Raw genomic sequence first — 17,644 nt, 5'->3', positions numbered from 1 at the left:
TTTTTTTTTTTAAAGATTTTATTTATTTATTTGACAGAGACAGAGATAGCGAGAGCAGGAACACAAGCAGCGGGAGTGGGAGAGGGAGAAACAGGCTTCCCCCCGAGGAGGGAGCCCGATGTGGGACTCGATCCCAGGACCCTGGGATCATGACCTGAGCCGAAGGCAGACGCTTAACGACTGAGCCACCCAGGCGCCCAAAGGTACACATTATTTCTATACTAACATATAACAATGCTCTAGGGAAGTGACAAACAATCATGTTTTGAGGACAAATATTTTTTGCATTTCTTTTCTTTCCATCATCTTTATCAGTGCAGATATTTGCATGAAAACAGGATCACTGGTCCTTGGGGATTCATCAGTTCCTACTGCTTATTTTTCATCCATGTCATCCTCTCAATTAATGCAGGAAAGAGGATTGAGACATCGAAACACCAGATTAGGGTGTCAAGTAAATGTCAACCCCTAGAGTAGATGATTAATACTCATCCAGCCCCAGCTGATAGGCCAAGTTCTGTAGGCCTTGTACCTTCTCCATCAAATTAGCTGTGGTGAGGCTCCCCAGTTCTTTCAACATGTCAATGTCATCACGTTCTATTTCAGCCATCCATTTGGGTGGAGAACTAGTAAGAGGACTTTTATTTTTTATTTTTATTTTTTTAAAGATTTTATTTATTTATTTGAGAGAGAGAGAATGAGAGAGAGCACATGAGAGGGGGAGGGTCAGCGGGAGAAGCAGACTCCCTGCCGAGCAGGGAGCCTGATGCGGGACTCGATCCAGGGACTCCAGGATCATGACCTGAGCCGAAGGCAGTCGCTTAACCAACTGAGCCACCCAGGCGCCCAGTAATAGGACTTTTAAAGGAAGCTGCGAATTCAGCGACACTGGTAATTGTTCTGGCCAAAGGTCTGGTGAGGCACGGTCAAGTTTTTCAAAACTTAGCAAAGATGCTTCCAGATCTGTCCCGTCTGTGGGAGATGCCATTTTCCAACCCATGTCCTCCAACTTTTTATTAGAAAAAATACTGCATTAAATGCTCTTGTACACATATCTTTGTGAGAGAGTTTCTATAGAATAAATTCCTAAAATTTGAATTTTTAGGTCAAAGAGTATATAATTAAATATATTACATGTTAAAATTTTAATGAATACTGCCAAATTGCCAGCCTTCCAAAAGCTGTATTTCTACCAATAGTGGATGCAAGTGCTTTTTCTCCATATCCTTTCTAACATTAGTTGTAACTATATTTTAAATGTTTGCCAATTTAGTCAGCAAAAACCACATCATTGAGGGGCGCCTGGGTGGCTCAGTCAGTTAAGTGTCTGCCTTTGGCTCAGGTCATGATCCCAGGGTCCTGGGATCAAGCCCCACATTGGCTCCCTGCTCAGTGGGGGGCCTGCTTCTCCCTCTCCCACTGTCCCTCTACCCGCTCATTCTATCTCTCAAATAAATAAATAAATAATTTTTTTTAAAGATTTTATTTATTTATTTGACAGAGAAAGACACAGCGAGAGAGGGAACACAAACGGGGAGTGGGAGAGGGAGAAGCAGACTCCCCGCCGAGCAGGGAGCCCAATGCGGGACTCGATCCAGGGACTCCAGGATCATGACCTGAGCCGAAGGCAGTTGCTTAACCAACTGAGCCACCCAGGCGCCCAATAAATAAAATCTTTTAAAAAAACCCCACCTCATTGAAAATTTCAGTATCATTAATTTTTAGTGATGTGGGCATCTTTCCACATTTTCATTTACCATTTTCGTTTACTTTTTTTTTTTTCGTTTACTTTTTGTTATACGATTTGTGGTTCCATCTCTTCCTCCAAATTAAAAGTTTTTTCTTATTGATTTGTGCAAACTCTTGGTATATTGTGGATACTAACTAATGCTTTGTCATATATGATGCACACGTTTTCAATTTATCACTTAACTTGGTTGATTTTCTCTTTGGCCTCTTATAAGTTATGTTTTTACAGCTTGCGAGGATGGGTCTTTCTAAGCACAACTGAGATGCCAAACTGGAAAAAGGTTAATAGATTTTAACTACTTTAAAAGTAAAAACGCTAAGGAGTCTGGTTTTTATCTTGATGGCAATAGAAAGCCCTTGAAGATGTTTTAAACTAGACTTACAAGATTAGATTAGCACCGAGGATCTTTGTTTCCTGTCTTTTCCTCCTGGGGCTACCTGGCTCCCAGTTAATTCTTCACATTGGTCACAACTCTTTTTTTTTTTTTTTTTATTTGCTCTTCCCTGCGGGTTGGTCTCTTGGCACTGGCTGTCACCAAGCCTTCTGGTATTTGGGCTGTTGGCGATGCTTTTTGGAAAGGCATGTATGCTGCACAAGCTAAGGATGTGGTAAAACATACACCTTCCTAGGTGCTAGCCACCAGGAATTTAAAATCTTTTCCGCCCCTGAGAGATGGAGATAATTACTCCCATTTCTCTGGGGAGAAACTGTAATTGAGAGGCTGGGATGTGCGGATGCCCAAACAGCTAGAGTGGATAAGAGCAGGGATGCAAAATTCTGTTTCTCCTCTTACATGCTGCTTCTAAGCGCACTTTTGTGGCTGACAAACATCCGGAATACATGCTCTTTATTTTGAATTATTTCAACAATTTGAGCAACTATTATGTGCTATACCAAGTGGCTTTTTTTTTTTTTTAAAGATTCTATTTATTCATTTGACAGAGAGAGAGGGCGCGCGCACAAGCAGGGGGAGCGGCAGGCAGAGGGAGAGGGAGAAGCAGGCTCCCGGTGGAGCACGGAGCCCGATGCGGGGCTCGATCCCAGGATCCTGGGATCATGACCCCATCCGAAGGCAGTAGCCTGACCAACTGAGCCACCCAGGCACCCCGCCTTTTTTTTTTTAATAATCTTCCTAACAACCCTTCAATGTAAGTGCTGTTATGCCCAATTTATAGACAAGAAAACTGAGGCTCAGATAAGGGAAGCGACCAGCCTAAAGCCACATAGTTAGTGGATTTTGGAGCGAGGATCCAATCCATGTCTGACTCTAGATTTAAATTTCTCACGAGGCTGAGCTGCCTCTTCCTAACAGAGAGTTTACAAAATATAGTTTGAGAAACTAGATCTGCTCCATGCTCAGGGGACACTTCACAGATGAGGTGACCTTTGAGTACTGATTTTACATTTACTGGTTATTACCAGTTGGGCACAAGATATCACCTAAGGACATCAAACCCTGCGAGGTCGGCGCTACCGGCAGTCCCAACCTTACAGACACGGAAGCTGAGCAGCAGAGGGGACGAGGGGCGGTCCAGACGCGGGCCCGATTCACCACATGGCTCTGCCTCCCACTGTCAGGCTCAACCTCGCGCCTCGACCTTTCTCGACCTCATTTCTGGGCCCCGAAGGCTGCGAGCCTCCCGGGGATGAACGGTCGGCTCTCCCTAGGAGCTCCGCGCGCTGCTCGATGAGCTGGAGACTTAGAGTCAAACCAGGAAAATGTGACCCCGGAAGCAGTCGCGCGCCAGCGGCCGCGTCTTCGGTTGCCAGAGCGCCGCCCCGGAAGTACAGCTCGGCGCGCGGCGAGCCGGTCCGCGGGGCTGCCGGTGGCGTCCTCCTGCCGGCGCCGGAGTGAGGCTGGAGGCGGGGCCGGGGCGCTGCGCGGGGCCGCCCTGCTCCGCGCTGCTCGGCGCTGCTCGGCGCTCTGCGCCCACAGGTGAGGCCCCGCCGCCGAGGCCGCCTCCCCCGACGAGGGTGTGGGCGGTCCTGGGTGGGCGAGTGCGCATGCGCGAGCGAGGGTGGGCGGCAGCGACCGTGTGGTTCAGGTGCTGCTTGCCGGACCCGCGCCCTCCAGGAAGCCTGCGCTGACCACTGTGTCCCTGCTTTTCCTTCGAGTTCCTGTGACTTTCCCTGTGCTGCCCGCTCGTTGTAATTGCATTTCTGACTGATACTGGTTATCCCAGAATTTCATCGTTCCTAGGCTTTTCCCATTCATTTGCAGTCTGTATTGTTTCTAATGGCATCTTTTGCAGGGTGCGGTGTACCTGTGGCGACAGCTCTGCTTAGGAGACAGATTCGTGTCCCCCGCCGTGCTTGCCCTTCTCTGCGGCATTGGACCTGGGCATCTCTCCTCCCTGTTTGTCAGTCAAAGGGGGCGGGAGGCGGAGGTAGCCGAGCACCCCATCGAGTAGCCGGGGCGTTACAGGGGACTCGTTCTAGAAGTAAGAGTATCGTATTGTTGTAAGCAGGTTAGGGTTTGCAGAGAGGTTCTTTGTTCACAAAAACATGTAATGAGCACATTTCAGTGCTGGGTTGTGGCAATTACGAAGAGATTGGTCTTGCTCTGAGCCCATGGAATTACAAGCACGGCTAAATAGTTGCCGTAGAGCATGGCACTGTCTCCCAGTGGGGTGCGGAGATAGATGGTGGCGATCCCGCTGTGCGGAAGTCCTCATTGACACTATTATTATTATTTTTTCTTTAAAGATGGTACTGTTCCCATTGCAAGGAAGACTAGCTGGAAAGGAACCGAAATGCCCTAGAATCCTGACCTAGCTGGGACTTTGTTGAAAGTGATAGTGACCAAAGTGTTTGGGGGTAGTGGGGATGGGGACAGAGAGGGCTCTCATTTTCTGGGACTGGACCCAGAAAAGTGCATTCACTCTATGAATGTAACTTCTTCCCTCTGCTTGCTGTTTCTCCTGAAAGGTTGTCCTGGCTTTTGTCAGGGAGTAGGCATAACTCCGGGAAGTGAAAGGCCTTTTGGCAAAGTTCTGTCCTCCTGAGGTTGTGGGTACGGATATTCCGGAGATGCTCCCTCACTCAGTGGGGATCCGCTAAACTCCAGATCTCCTAATTCAGGCCCCCGGAAAAACTGGAAGTCTGGGGGTGTTTGTGTACCGCTTTCTCTCGCCTGCAGCTCTGACAGCCTCTGTAGGGCTGGGCCATGCCTGATTCACTGCTTGGCACAAACAACCCTTGTTTGATTGTATGTGGAGGGAATCCACCTCTTTATTTTTGTTAATTCATCAAATATTGATGAGCACCTGCCATTATTAGATGCTATTCTGGATGATGGGGGTTCAGTAGGCAATAATGCAGAACAACATTTTTGCTCTCCTGACGTGAGATATGTGTGTCAAAGACAGGTAATCACCAGGGAACCAAATACGTGAACTAGATCAGTTCTTCTCAGACTTGAGCAAGGGTAAGAATCTCACCCGAGAGCTTGTTAAGATAGAGATTCCTGGGCCCCGCTCCCAAAGAGTCTGAGAGTGTGCATCTGTGTAGGGGTTGGGGAAGCGCAAGAGTTTCTTTGTTTGTTTGTTTGTTTAAGATTTTATTTATTTAGTTGAGAGAGACAGAGACAGGGAGAGAGAACAGGAGCAGGGAGGAGAGGGAGAAGCAGGCTCCTCACTGAGCTGGGAGCCCAGTGTGGGACTTGATCCCAGGGCCCTGGGATCATGACCTGAGCCAAAGGCAGGCGCTTAACAGACTGAGCCACCCAGGCACCCAAGAATTTGTATTTCTAACGAGCTCCAGGTGATGCTGGTGCTGTGGGTTGATGGGCCATGCTTTGAGTTGGCGCTGGACTAAACAGTCGTGCGCAGCCTGAGTGCCCTGGAGAAGTAAAGTGTGATGAGTGGGGAGCAGTGAGCTTGGCATTGGGAAAGCCTCTCTGAAGAGCTGACCTTTGAGAAGGGGCCAGATGTGGGGGAGAGCAAAGCCTTAAGACAGGATGAGGTGGGCGCCTGGGTGGCTCAGTTGGTTAAGCGACTGCCTTCAGCTCAGGTCATGATCCTGGAGTCCCAGGATCAAGTCCCGCATTGGGCTCCCTGCTCAGCAGGGAGTCTGCTTCTCCCTCTGACCCTCCTCCCTCTCGTGCTCTGTCTCTCATTCTCTCTCTCTCAAATAAATAAATAAAATCTTTAAGACAGGATGAGGCTTGGTGGGTGTGAGGAGCTGAAAGGCGGCCCGGAGCTGAAGAGGGCTGTTGGGTGGGGAGGGTGCAGGAGACGAAGCCCTAGAGGTGATGGGGAGCCCTGATCATGTGGGGTCCACCTTGTAGGTAATGGGCAGACTGATGGTTTTATTCTGGGGGCAATGGAAGCTCCTGGAGGCTTATGAGCAGGGTGACATGATTTGCTTTGTGCGTGTGAGAGGGTCAGTCTGCTGCTAGACAAAGAATGGGTGCCGTGGGATGAGGATGGCGCTAAGGAAACCAGCGGAGTCTGCTGTGGTCGTCCAGGATTATGGGGACGCTGGGGAGAGACACAGATAGATCTGGAATCTTCTGGAGTAGACCTGGCACAATCTGCTGCTAGATGAATTAATAGTCACTTCTCCCTCAGGACCACAGTTGAGCTTTGTTGGATTGTTAAGGCACCTTGCTGCCGGGGCTTCCAGCTTGTTAAATGACTGTCTTGTCCCCCTGGATCAAGACTGTCCACGAGCACCTCGTCCCAGGTGGCTTCACGTCTCTTGTCGCCAAGTGGGTGGGTGAGAAGCTAGACTGTCGAAGCACAAACACCGAGGGCCATCCCCGTGGAAACCTGTCCTCAAGCTTATGAAGGTCCCGCCCACCAGCCCCAGGAGGGGGACCCACATCACGTTCTGAACATAGCCAGCTGCCTGCTTTGAGAATGCCTTTCCCCGGCTGACGGACCTCAGGTGGTGACAGCCCACTGGGATTCGAGCACAGTCAGCATGACAGCACACAACTAACTCTGTTTCTCTAGGTTAGGTTTTATGATGCTCAGTTTTGGTTTTTTAACTTTTTTTTCAAATTTTTATTTATTCTAGTTTGTTAACATACAGTGTAATATTGGGTGCAGGAGTAGAATTCAGTGGCTCATCAGTTACATACAACACCCAGTGCTCATCACAAGTGCCCTCCTTCACCCCCATCACCCATCTAGCCTGTCCCCTACCTCCCTCCAGCAACCCTCAGTGTGTCTCCATTGTTAAGAGCTCTTATGGTTTGTTTCCCTCTCTCTTTTCTCCCCCTTCCTGTATGTTCACCTGGTTTGTTGTTGTTGTTCACTTGTTTTGTTTCTTAAATTCCACATATGAGTGAAATCATATAGTATTTGTCCTTCTCTGACTGACTTATTTTGCTTAGCATAATACCCTCCAGTTCCATCCACATTGTTGCAAGTGGCAAGCTTTCATTATTTGGCAGAGAGAGAGAGAGAGAGTACAAGCAGGGGAGGGGCAGGCAGAGGGAGAGGCAGGCAGAGGGAGAAGCAGGCTCTCTGCTGAGCAGAGAGCCTGACATGGGGCTTGATCCCAGGACAGGACCCTGGATCTTGATCTGAGCTGAAAGCAGACGCTTAACCGACTGAGCCACCCAGGCGCCCCATATCCCACATCTTCTTTATTCCTTCATATAATGCTGAGTTTTGAAAGTAGTTGACTGAGGGCAGCTGGTTGGCTCAGTCGGTTAAGCATCTGCCTATGGCTCAGTTCATGATCTCAGGATCCTGGGATGGAGCCCCCGCATGGGGCCCCCTGCTCAGCGGGGGAGTCTGCTTCTCCCTCTCCCTCTATGCCCCCCCTCAAATTAATAAATAAAATCTTAAAAAAAAGGAAAAGAAAGTAGGTGACCAAATGGCTTAACATTCAGTTCACGTGAACCCCATTAGAGCGGTAACCTACCAAGTTCATTACTTGGTACTGCTAACCTCACTTTTCCCCCCCGCCCTGTTTTAGGAGGAAATAACAGGAGAATAAGCTGACATCAGGTATTTCTTTATTGATTTTTCTAAGGGAAAGGGCTTAGTATTTCTTAGGGTTGGGAAGGAGTCAGCCCTGGCTTCTGTGCTGTAGGGATGGGCTAGCTGGTTCCTTTGTCTGTTCTGCAGACCATTTCTGAGCCCCCTCGCTGTGCCTGGCTCTGGCTGGGTGCTGGGGGACAGAGGCCGATCAGCCCACCCCCTGCCCTGCGGGGTAAACGGACAGTTGACAGAGTGTGGAAGGGAGGCAGCGTGGGTGCCCACAGGCTGCAGTCTGTGCTCTGCCTGTTACTCTTTGAGCCCCACTTTCTCCATGTGTAAATGAGGAGAATACCTGCCTACCGGCAGCATGTGAGCCGAAGGGATGTATGTAGCAGAGAAGAATATGCACAGACTGCCCCGCCCTGTGCCTGACGGATCCTAGTGCTTCATATAAGTGGTAGCTGTTGTTTGGGGTGGTAGTAGAAATATGGAATTACATCCTCCTCGAGGGCGGGGCTGGACTACAGCATGGGGCCAGGAGCCGGGCAGGCCCACTGTAAGTAGGGGCTGAAGTGGAGGAGTGTGCTTCAGGGCACCTTGGGGAAAGCTGATGTGCTTGTTTCAAGTCCACTGTGGTGCACCACGACCACACCTGCCTGACCTTGCAGTAATCTCAGCCCTACTGTGGAGGCCCTGTGGCTCTCATTCCCATTTTTTTCCATGCGGGAAACGGAGGCCCCAAGAAAACTCTCGAGTTCCCACGGACGTGTGAGCAGGGGAAATGAACGAGTCTCCAAGCTTCAGGTGCGGAGTAACTGCTGTCCCTCCTTTGGCTCTGCTTAGGCTGCCTTGTCATTGGTTCTCAGTGCTGGTTATCATGCTGGTTTGGTGCTTTTCTGGAAAGAGGTCCTTTGTCTCTTTAAAGGAGAGGTGGCCTTAGTTCATTTCTTTTTCTTCTTTTTTTTAATCATAAATAGCTGTCGGGGTGCCTGGGTGTCTCAGTCGTTGAGCGTCTGCCTTCAGCTCAGGTCATGATCCCAGAGTCCTGGGATCGAGCCCCACATCGGGCTCCCTGCTCGGCGGGGGGCCTGCTTCTCCCTCTCCCACTCCCCCTCCTTGTGTGCCCTCTCTCGCTGTGTCTCTCTCTGTCAAATAAATAAATAAAATCTTAAAAAAAAAATCATAAATAGCTGTTTTGTCCTTTTGCTCATCACTTTACTGTGCTGTCTCCCACATATATATTTAAAACTCTTTATGGGTGTAAATTTCTTCTTTTTCTTCTCGTGCCTAGGATGGTTATATCTTGTATTAGTTTCCTGGAGCTGTACTATAAAAAGTGCCATGAAGTGGGTGGCTCAGTGAGGCCAGAAGTCTGAAGTCAAGGTGTTGGCGGAGCCATGCTCTCTCCGAAGAATCTAGGGAGGAGTCCTTGTCTCTTCTAGCTTGTGGTGGACCCAGACTTTTCTTGGCTTGTGGCTGCATAGCTCTCATCTCTGCCTTCATGTTCACGTGACCACCTTCCCTGTGTGTCTATGTGTCCCTGCGTCTAGATTTCCTTCTTCTTTTTTTTTTTTTAAGTAATCTGTATGCCCAGTGTAGGACTTGAACTCATGACCCTGAGATCAGGAGTCACATGCTGTACCAACTGAGCCAGCCAGGTGCCCATCAACATATCTTTTTTGGGGGTACAGTTCAACCCATAACATTTACAGGGAAGTGACTCTTGAAAGCAGAGTCAGATTCAAAGGACTGACCCTTGGGGCCGTGTGTGTTCCTTCACTTCTGCAAGGAGTAGGCATCGTTTGCCTCCCGTGTCCAGTGGGCTCAGTACTGGAGATAATGGGGCTGGCCAAATGGACTGTGAGCGTTGTTGCAAATGCTCACACCTAGATCTAGAAAGAGTCGGTGGGATGAGAAGGAAGCAGGTGATTAAGAGCGTCCTCACCTTGCACACTTACAGAAGGAAAGTAGACAAAGAGCGAATATGCAAGGTAGGAAATTCTGTGTGCCAGCAAAGATGGCAGGAGAGGTATTCAGAAGGTTCAGTGGAGGGAAAAGGCGATGAGAATGGCTTCCTGGGGGAGTTGGCCTTTGAATTGCACCTTTGTGATTGGCGGAGCTGGATGAGAAGCAGCGGGGAGAGCACCGCGGTTGTGCGTGCGTGCAGAACAGCGAGGAGGTGGGGTGTTCGGCTGAAGCAGGGGGCGTGTGAAGTGAAGGAGTGACAGGGAGACCCCAGAAGTCCAGCGGGAGTCAAAAAGTAATAGAATTCAGTAATGTTTATCACAATAGGAAAAGAACCTCAAGGCATCTTGTGGCACACTCTTGTTCGGCAGAAGACGTGATTTTGCTGTGTTCCCAAACTGTCTCTCGGTCCTGTGCTTTGTACATTTTGCCTGTGTGTTAATTTTGTTTTAGGTACGAACCCCAAACAGGAGTCCCTGAAGCTGAAGCGAAATTGGCTGTGCCTGTTGGCTCCAGAAGTACCTATGGTGGGTCCAGCCTGAGAGGTTGGTTTTCTTAGCGCCCATGGTCCCAGATGGCAGAAGTGGGGGCGGGGGGGGGGGCAGCAAGAAAACCTCACCTCGGAGGCTCCCTGTCGTGCTCCATAAAGTGAGGATGAGAGTATCTGCCCTCTCTGCCTTATTGGGTTCAGGGATCATAGCCGGGAAACATTTTCTGACTGTTAAAGCACGGCCCCTTTAGTGCCCCTGCTGGGTCACGCCGGGTGGCTCAGCGTCTATTCCAGGTGGCTGTGCACTGAGATGTGGGATTTCAGACGCGGAGGGGGTGTGGGGGATGGTGGTGGTGGTGTGGACATTGCCTGCCTGGGGGGTGGTTCTCCCCCGAAATCTCCGAGTCTGCAGTTGGACTCTAGGGGGCAGAGTTGGAGCAGGATTGGGCAGGGCTGCCGGGCTGTGGGCGCTGAAGTCAGGTAGAGAAACAGTGAACTCGCTGCGGCTCCGCGGTGGGTTTGGACACTGGCTGGGGTTAGCTCGGTGAGGGGTGTGGGGTGACAGTGCGTGGGGATTCCGCTCCTGTGATGCTTCTTCCAGCATTTCTGTGAGGCAGCTGCTGACTTTCCGCGTTAACAGCCTCGTATTGTTACAGGGCAACTTCTCGTTTTGCAGAGAGCGATTCTGTGTATTCCTTACCTTGATCGACCCCGTGGGCATGGGCATCATCTTGATGAAGGCCAGGTTCAGAGGGAGGCAGTGGACTGTGTGAAAAGAGGTGGCACTTCAGAGTAGGGTCACCCTGGCTCAAATCAGGGCTCCATGACTCCCTTCAGTCTGATTCCTTTTTTTTTTTTTTTTTAAGATTTTATTTATTTATTTGACAGAGAGACAGAGAGAGAGGGAATACAAGCAGGGGGAGTGGCGGAGGGAGAAGCAGGCTTCCTGCTGACCTGAGCAGGGAGCCCGATGTGGGGCTCGATCCCAGGATCCTGGGATCATGACCTGAGTGGAAGGCAGATGCTTAACGACTGAGCCACCCAGGCGCCCCCAGTCTGATTCTTATAGGGGCTCTTAACCTTTGAGCCTCAGCTTCCAAATCCATAAAAGGGGGTGATTGCAACAGTAATACCAACTATTTAAGTGCTTTCTACGTGCCAGACACTGTTCTCACTGTTCACTCATTTAATCCTCATTGTAACCCAGTGAGATGGGTAGCTCCTGTTGTTACAAATAAGGAAACAGAGGTTCTGAGAGGTTAGGTAACTTGCCCAGAGTCACACAGCTCGTGAGTTGTGGAACTGGGCCTCGAACTCAAGTCCCACCTCTACGACACTGCCTTTGCTGGGCAGGGCGAGGAGGCAGTGGGCTGATTTTGTGTGAAAGCTCCATGGGAGTGCCTTCTCTCTCCCTCTCCCGAGGCAAGGCAAACCTGGGTCCCCATCTTTTAACTTTCTCTAAGTCACACAGTGGTGCTGACAGGCCTGGGGCCATAGTCAGTCAGTCTGAATGGAGCATCTACCACATGCCGGGCGCAGTGCTAGGCCCTGGGCCCAGAGCAGCGAAGAAAAAGCCAGCTCCCTGCCTCTGGCAGGGGCAGGGGTGCAGGAGTACTGAACGGCTGTGTACCGGGTCTGGAGTCAGGGAGGCTTTGTGCAGGAAGTAACAGTCCCTTATGCTGGCAGATGAGTGGGCAGCAGCTTTGCCAGGCCTTGAGGGAGGGGGAGTGCCACGGGCACAGACACCCACCCAGCATGTGCCAAGGCCCTGAGGCGGAGTGTGGGCAGACGAGTCCAGTGTGGCGAGAACACAGCAGGTGAAGGAGAAGCAGGTGAGGGCCAGGGGTCTGTGTGTCTTAAGTGCACTGCGGAGCCACGGAGGCTAGTAAACGGGAGTGATGTGGTCAGATAAACACTTAAAGGTCACCTGCACTTACAGAGAGTGACTTGGAGCAGGGCAGGGAGGAAGCAGGGAGGTAGCAGCACTGGCCGGGAATGGGGGTGCTCACGTTGGGATAGGCTCCCACCCACCCTTCAGGAGCCAGCTCCAGGGCCCCCTGCTGAGGGCGGTCTTCCGCAGCTACCCTGCATGGGCCACCCCCGCCCTCGGCTCTCACAGCCCAGGTGCTGCGCTCTGCCTCGTGGCTCCTGTCACAATGTTGATGCACATCGGTGGTCACTGTCTGATTGCTGCCTTCCCCCCAGTAGGCCAGGATTTCTTAGTCTTGGCACGGTTGACATTTTGGCCTGGGTGACTTGCTGTGTGTGGGGGGGTGTCCCGTACGCTGTAGGGTGCTGGGCAGCATCGTGGCATCTACTCACTAGATGCTGGAGGCATCCCAGCTGTGACAACAGATGACATGGCCAGATGTCTCACCAGATGGCTGAGAAAGAACCACGGCCCGAGCAAGTGGAGCTTGGGATATGCGAGGGGAAGTGTTTTGCTGTTGACATTTCCAAGCTCTAACAAGTTGACCTGTTCCAGGATTATGGCAGGAAAGGTGAAATGGGTCACTGATATCGAGAAGTCAGTGCTGATAAATAACTTTGAAAAGAGAGGATGGATCCAAGTGACGGAAAATGAAGATTGGAACTTTTACTGGTAAGTAGAGAAAGCAGCATTTGCTTGTTTTTCCCGAAGCCTGCTTGTCAGTCTTGTGAATGCTGGCAGCCAGGTGCAGGCTGTGTTCGAGAGGGGCGCCTCCCATTGCACGTCTTCCACCCCAAGGCTCCTCAGGAGCACACGACGAGAAAGCCCTTTGCTTGTCCACGTTGTGGAGTGTTCCCACACTCCCGTTTATCCGCCTGGCATCAGAAGTCCCGGGACGTTTCCGCACAAGCCGGCCTGGCTAAGACAGCCAGGGTTTGGGTGAGAAGCCAGAGCCCCCTCCGGTTGGCGTTCTCAGTCAGTGCCTTTGCCCAGCGCCGGGGAAGGGGGCTATGGAGCGGGATCTGTGCCTCCCTTCGCTTCCTTGGGTGCCGGTGGGACTGGTTAACAACAGCTGAAAAGCGAGTGACACGAGGAACAGGGAGGCAGGGCTCGGCACTGAGTCCCTGGTGGTGCTCCACCCAGTTGGAAACACGGGGGCTTGTCCTAGACTCCTGCCCCCGCCCTGCCTCCCCCCTCTTCATGGAGTGAGGTCCTGTGTCCTCCCTTGTCCAGGCCTGGGCTGTGCCCTGCCTCGGGGCAGCCTCCACCCTCTGGCAGTGTTATACGCCAAAACACAGCCTCCCATGGTTGCCTCTGCCATGCCCAGCCCTCTTCAGTTCCTGTGCCCAGAGCACTGGGTGAATCTTCGAGGGAGGGGGAGCTGGTGGGTCTCTTCAGGCTTTTTTTTTTTCTTTTAAGATTTTATTTATTTGTCAGAGAGAGAGCACAAGCAGGGGGAGCGGCAGGCAGAGGGAGAAGCAGGCTCCCCGCTGAGCAAGGAGTCCAGTGTGGAACTCGATCCCAGGACCCCGAGATCATGACCTGAGCTGAAGGCAGACGCTTAACGACTGAGCCACCCAGGCGCCCCTGGAGGCTTTTTTACCCTATGCATCCACGCTCCCTGAGACCCGCTCCCCGCTGCTGCCCTGAGAGATGTTACTGGGCCTCTTTCCAGCCACTTCCTTCTCTCTCACGCCCATGCGGCGGTTGGCACTTTTTCCCCTGTTGACCTTCTAAGACATTCTTGATCTGCAGCTTTGTGAAGGCTGTGCTTTCTGCCCCCTCAGCCCAGGCTTGAGAGGTGCAATGCATCTGGCGGTTGAATGTGCAGACCCCGGAGCCAGGTCATGCCTGGCTTCCCAGCCTGGCTCTCCCACTGCTGCCTGTGTGGCCATTAGCAAAGGACTTGACCTTTCTCTGCAAATACGGTTGTTTGAAGTTTGAATGAGTCAGTAAAGCACAGAGCGTGGCATGTGATGGGTGCTCCGTAAGCATGTGCTGGCGCTGTCCTTCAGGCCCCAGCGCACGAGCTGCCTGCCCCGCCCGGAAGCCGCCTGTGTCTCTCCAGACGCCCAGCCTGCTTTCTCAGCTGTCACGCAGCGAATGCTGCGTGCCATGATTTGTGATTTCCCCGCCTGTGCCCTCATTACGTGTGACTGCGAGCCTCATGGCAGTGGGGACCTTGTCTGGCTTACCCCAGCATCCCAGAGCCTGGTGCTGGCCCGGGTGCAGAGCAGACTGGCATCCAGCTTCCATCTCCAGTAGTGATTGGAGGGATGACCCCTTCTTTGCTCCTGTAGCAGTTTAAGGTACCCATGCTTTAAACCAAAACCTCATTTCCCTTGAGGAGTATGGAATGGCAGCAGAAAGCATTTATGGAGAAACGCAGCATCCGTGTGTGGTTTGGCATCACATTTATATTCTTCTCTACAGTAGAATGAAATAACACAGCCAGAGTTCTGCTTCCATGGGAGCTCTGAAAGAAAGGCTGAGTAAGAGTGTTTTGTCAGGGCGCCTGGGTGGCTCAGTCGGTGAAGCGTCTGCCTTCGGCTCAGGTCATGATCTCGGGGTTCTGGGATCGAGCCCGGGGTTGGGCTCCCTGCTCAGTGGGGAGTCTGCTTGTCCCTCTGCCCTTACCCCCGTCTTGTGCTCGCTCGGGCATGCTCTCTCTCTCTCAAATAAATAAAATCTTGAAATGTCATTTTAAAAAAAAAGTGTTTTGTACTTACTGCTTTGTGTCCCACGGCTCTGTGCCATGGACTTAGCCAGCCCTCAGTCCTTTTGGCTTCTCTGATTAATCAATGCTTGGGAGGGTGCAGAGCGCCTCCCTCTTCATGCCACATAAGAAGCATTTTGGAGCTAGTCTTAACGAGAGAGAGAGAGAGAGAAAAGAGTGGAAATGTATAACTTTGGATATTTGATCTCTTCAGAGCTCCTGTTTTAAGCACTAAGCGTCCCATCGAGTCTTAACAATTGGTTAGGGTAAAAATACTGGCAACAACTAAATATTAAATGGTTATAGGGAAAGGTACCCATGTGAACCGGGTGGATTATGGTATAGCCATTAAAACAACTGTGACAGTTCTAAAGCAATCTGGAAAATTGTATAAGAATAAATATAAAGAGGGGCGCCTGGGTGGCTCAGTTGGTTAAGCGACTGCCTTCGGCTCAGGTCATGATCCTGGAGTCCCGGGATCGAGTCCTGCATCGGGCTCCCTGCTCAGCAGGGAGTCTGCTTCTTCCTCTCCCGCTCCCCCCTCTTGTGCTCTCTCTCTCTCAAATAAATAAATAAAATCTTAAAAAAAAAAAAAGAATAAATATAAAGAAAAACATATTATGAAACTGTATTTGTGTTCTGCTCTCAGCTTGCGTACGGGCAGGAAGTAGGAGCAACGTGAAACACAAAAGCCATGGCTATCCTAGTGTGGGTGTATTAGCTATCTGATGGCCAAACTGCTGGCATGTAATAGACACCACAAAACCCTGGGCTCGAAGCAACCATTTTCTTTTTCTTTTCTTTCTTTCTTTTTTTTTTTTTTAAGATTTATTTATTTGAGAGAGAGAGAGCATGAGCCAGGGGAGGGGCAGAGGGAGGTGGAGAAGCAGGCTCCCCGATGTGGGGCTCGATCCCAGGACCTTGGGATCATGACCTGAACCAAAGGCGGACACTTAACCAACTGAGCCACCCAGGCGCCCCTCGAAACAACCATTTTTATAGCACATGCGTTTTTAGGTTTGGCTCCGTGGTACTTTTAGATCAGCAGGACTTAGCTGATCCTGCCTGGGCTCACTCGTGCATCTGCTGTCACCTAGGGGGGTCAGTGGGGGCTCGTCTGCTCCTGGGTGCCCTTGGCTAGGACCACAGCGGCTTCTCTCCACAAAGCTTTCCCATCCCTCTAGCCAGCGAGCTTGGGCTCGCCCTCCTGCGGTGGCGAGGGTCCAGGAGGGAGGGCAGAAGCTCTGCAGGCCTTTCAGGGTTGGTCTCCAAGCGGCACACCATCGCTTCTTCCACATTTTTGGCCAAAGCGAAGCCAAAGTGAGACGTGTCTGGGCCCAGACCTTAAGAAACTAGCAGCTTCCCCTTCTTTTATGGGAACCCTCTGTGGGAGCCCCAAGCCGCCATGTGAGAAGCCTGACTGCTGGGACTGTCTTGCTGGAGGAGCTGTATATAGGGGTTGTGTGTGGCAGCTGCAGCTAGGCCTGGCCTTCCAGCCATGCCCACCAAGGTGCCAGACATACGAACAAAGCCTTCTTGGACCCTCCAGATTGGATCATACACTGAATACTCCCAAGTGGCCTCAGTCAGTGTCACATGGAGCAGAAGCATGCTCCCCTGAGCCCCGGTCCCAGTCTTGATCCACAAAACCATGAGATGTGATTCAGTGGTTGTTGTCTGAAGTTGCTAACACGGGGCAATTTGCTTTGCAGTACTAGATACCCAGAATATGTCTCATCACATGACCTGAGGATGGCAGGAAACCAGCTCATTATTTTAAAAACCGATAAATAAAGGGAAAGAATCAAGCATTTCATTAGTCTTTCCTGTATGAACTGTTTTGGGTGTCCAAATTGTTGATGAAGGGAAACTTCTCCTTGTAGACATATTCCTGCTAATACACGAAGGAGAAATGAAAACGTAGAAATATACCCATTTTGCCTCCATTAATGACATAGGAGTCTAGGCCTGCCCAGTACGAGAGCCACTGACCACAGGGCTGATGAGCACTTAAATGTGGCTGGTCCAAATGTAGATGTGCCCCAAATCGACCTGCAGCTCTTAGGCCTTGTGGTCTGACTCCTGATTTACTGGCAGCGTGTGGGGGGGTGGGTAGGGAGGGGGCGCCAGCGTAGCCGTGCTAAGTAAGGAACATGTGAGGACCTCTGGAGGACCTGGAGGATGGGTGACCCAGGGTCTTCAACAAATAAATAACAGAAAAAAAAAGGAGGGAAAATACAGATCGAAAGAGCCATGGGAGAGAGAACAGCACATCAGAAGGTCTGGCCTTTATTTGCACAAGCTGTAAAAAATATTTATCAGGGGCGCCTGGGTGGCTCAGGCGTTAAGCATCTGCCTTTGGCTCAGGTCATGATCTCGGGGTCCTGGGATCGAGCCCCGCGTCGGGCTCTCTGCTCAGTAGAGAGCCTGCTTCTCCCTCTCCCACTCCCCCTGCTTGTGTTCCCTCTCTTCTCTGTGTCTTTCTTTGTCAAATAAATAAAATCTTAAAAAAAAAAGAAATTTGTCAGACAACTTGGGAAATGTGAGCATGGATTAATATTTGATGATACTCAGAAATGACTAGTTTTTTTTTAGTTGTGATAACAGTATAAAGTAGGATATCATATAATATAAAAAAGAGTCCTTAGCGATTAGAGATTCTGATAGGAATGTTTTGGGTTGGACGTTGTATCTGGAAATCGCTCCCAAATAAGTTGGTGCTGGTGCGCTTTTCTCTCTGCTTTTGTGGGTGGTCGAGCTCTTTCGTAAACATTTTAAAACTCCCATTATTCTGGGCGCCTGGGTGGCTCAGTTGGTTAAGCGACTGCCTTCGGCTCAGGTCATGATCCTGGAGTCC

At 50.9% G+C, this 17,644-nt stretch overlaps 1 protein-coding gene across 4 annotated transcripts in view; it reads left to right on the top strand.

Moving 5' to 3' along the window:
• Positions 1–3,536: 3,536 nt before the first annotated feature.
• The window catches only part of TTLL1 (TTL family tubulin polyglutamylase complex subunit L1), a 30,949-nt gene continuing 16,841 nt past the window's right edge, over positions 3,537–17,644 (top strand). For 2 of the 4 annotated variants that reach the window (XM_081822581.1, XM_081822578.1), the window contains exons 1-3: positions 3,537–3,686; positions 10,105–10,196; positions 12,627–12,743. In XM_081822581.1, coding sequence (XP_081678707.1) covers positions 12,631–12,743 — 113 coding nt within the window. In that variant the 5' untranslated portion in view covers positions 3,537–3,686; positions 10,105–10,196; positions 12,627–12,630. Of the gene's footprint in view, positions 3,687–10,104; positions 10,197–11,830; positions 11,974–12,626; positions 12,744–17,644 lie in introns of those variants that run through there. The other 2 variants (XM_081822579.1, XM_081822580.1) reach the window with 2 other exon arrangements.

Source organism: Leptonychotes weddellii, chromosome 5 (assembly GCF_054177405.1).
Source record: "Leptonychotes weddellii isolate Sample4059 chromosome 5, ASM5417740v2, whole genome shotgun sequence".
NCBI lineage: Eukaryota > Metazoa > Chordata > Mammalia > Carnivora > Phocidae > Leptonychotes > Leptonychotes weddellii.
The sequence above is the reverse complement of the archived record's forward strand: the minus strand, read 5'-3'. Positions and strand labels throughout refer to the sequence as shown.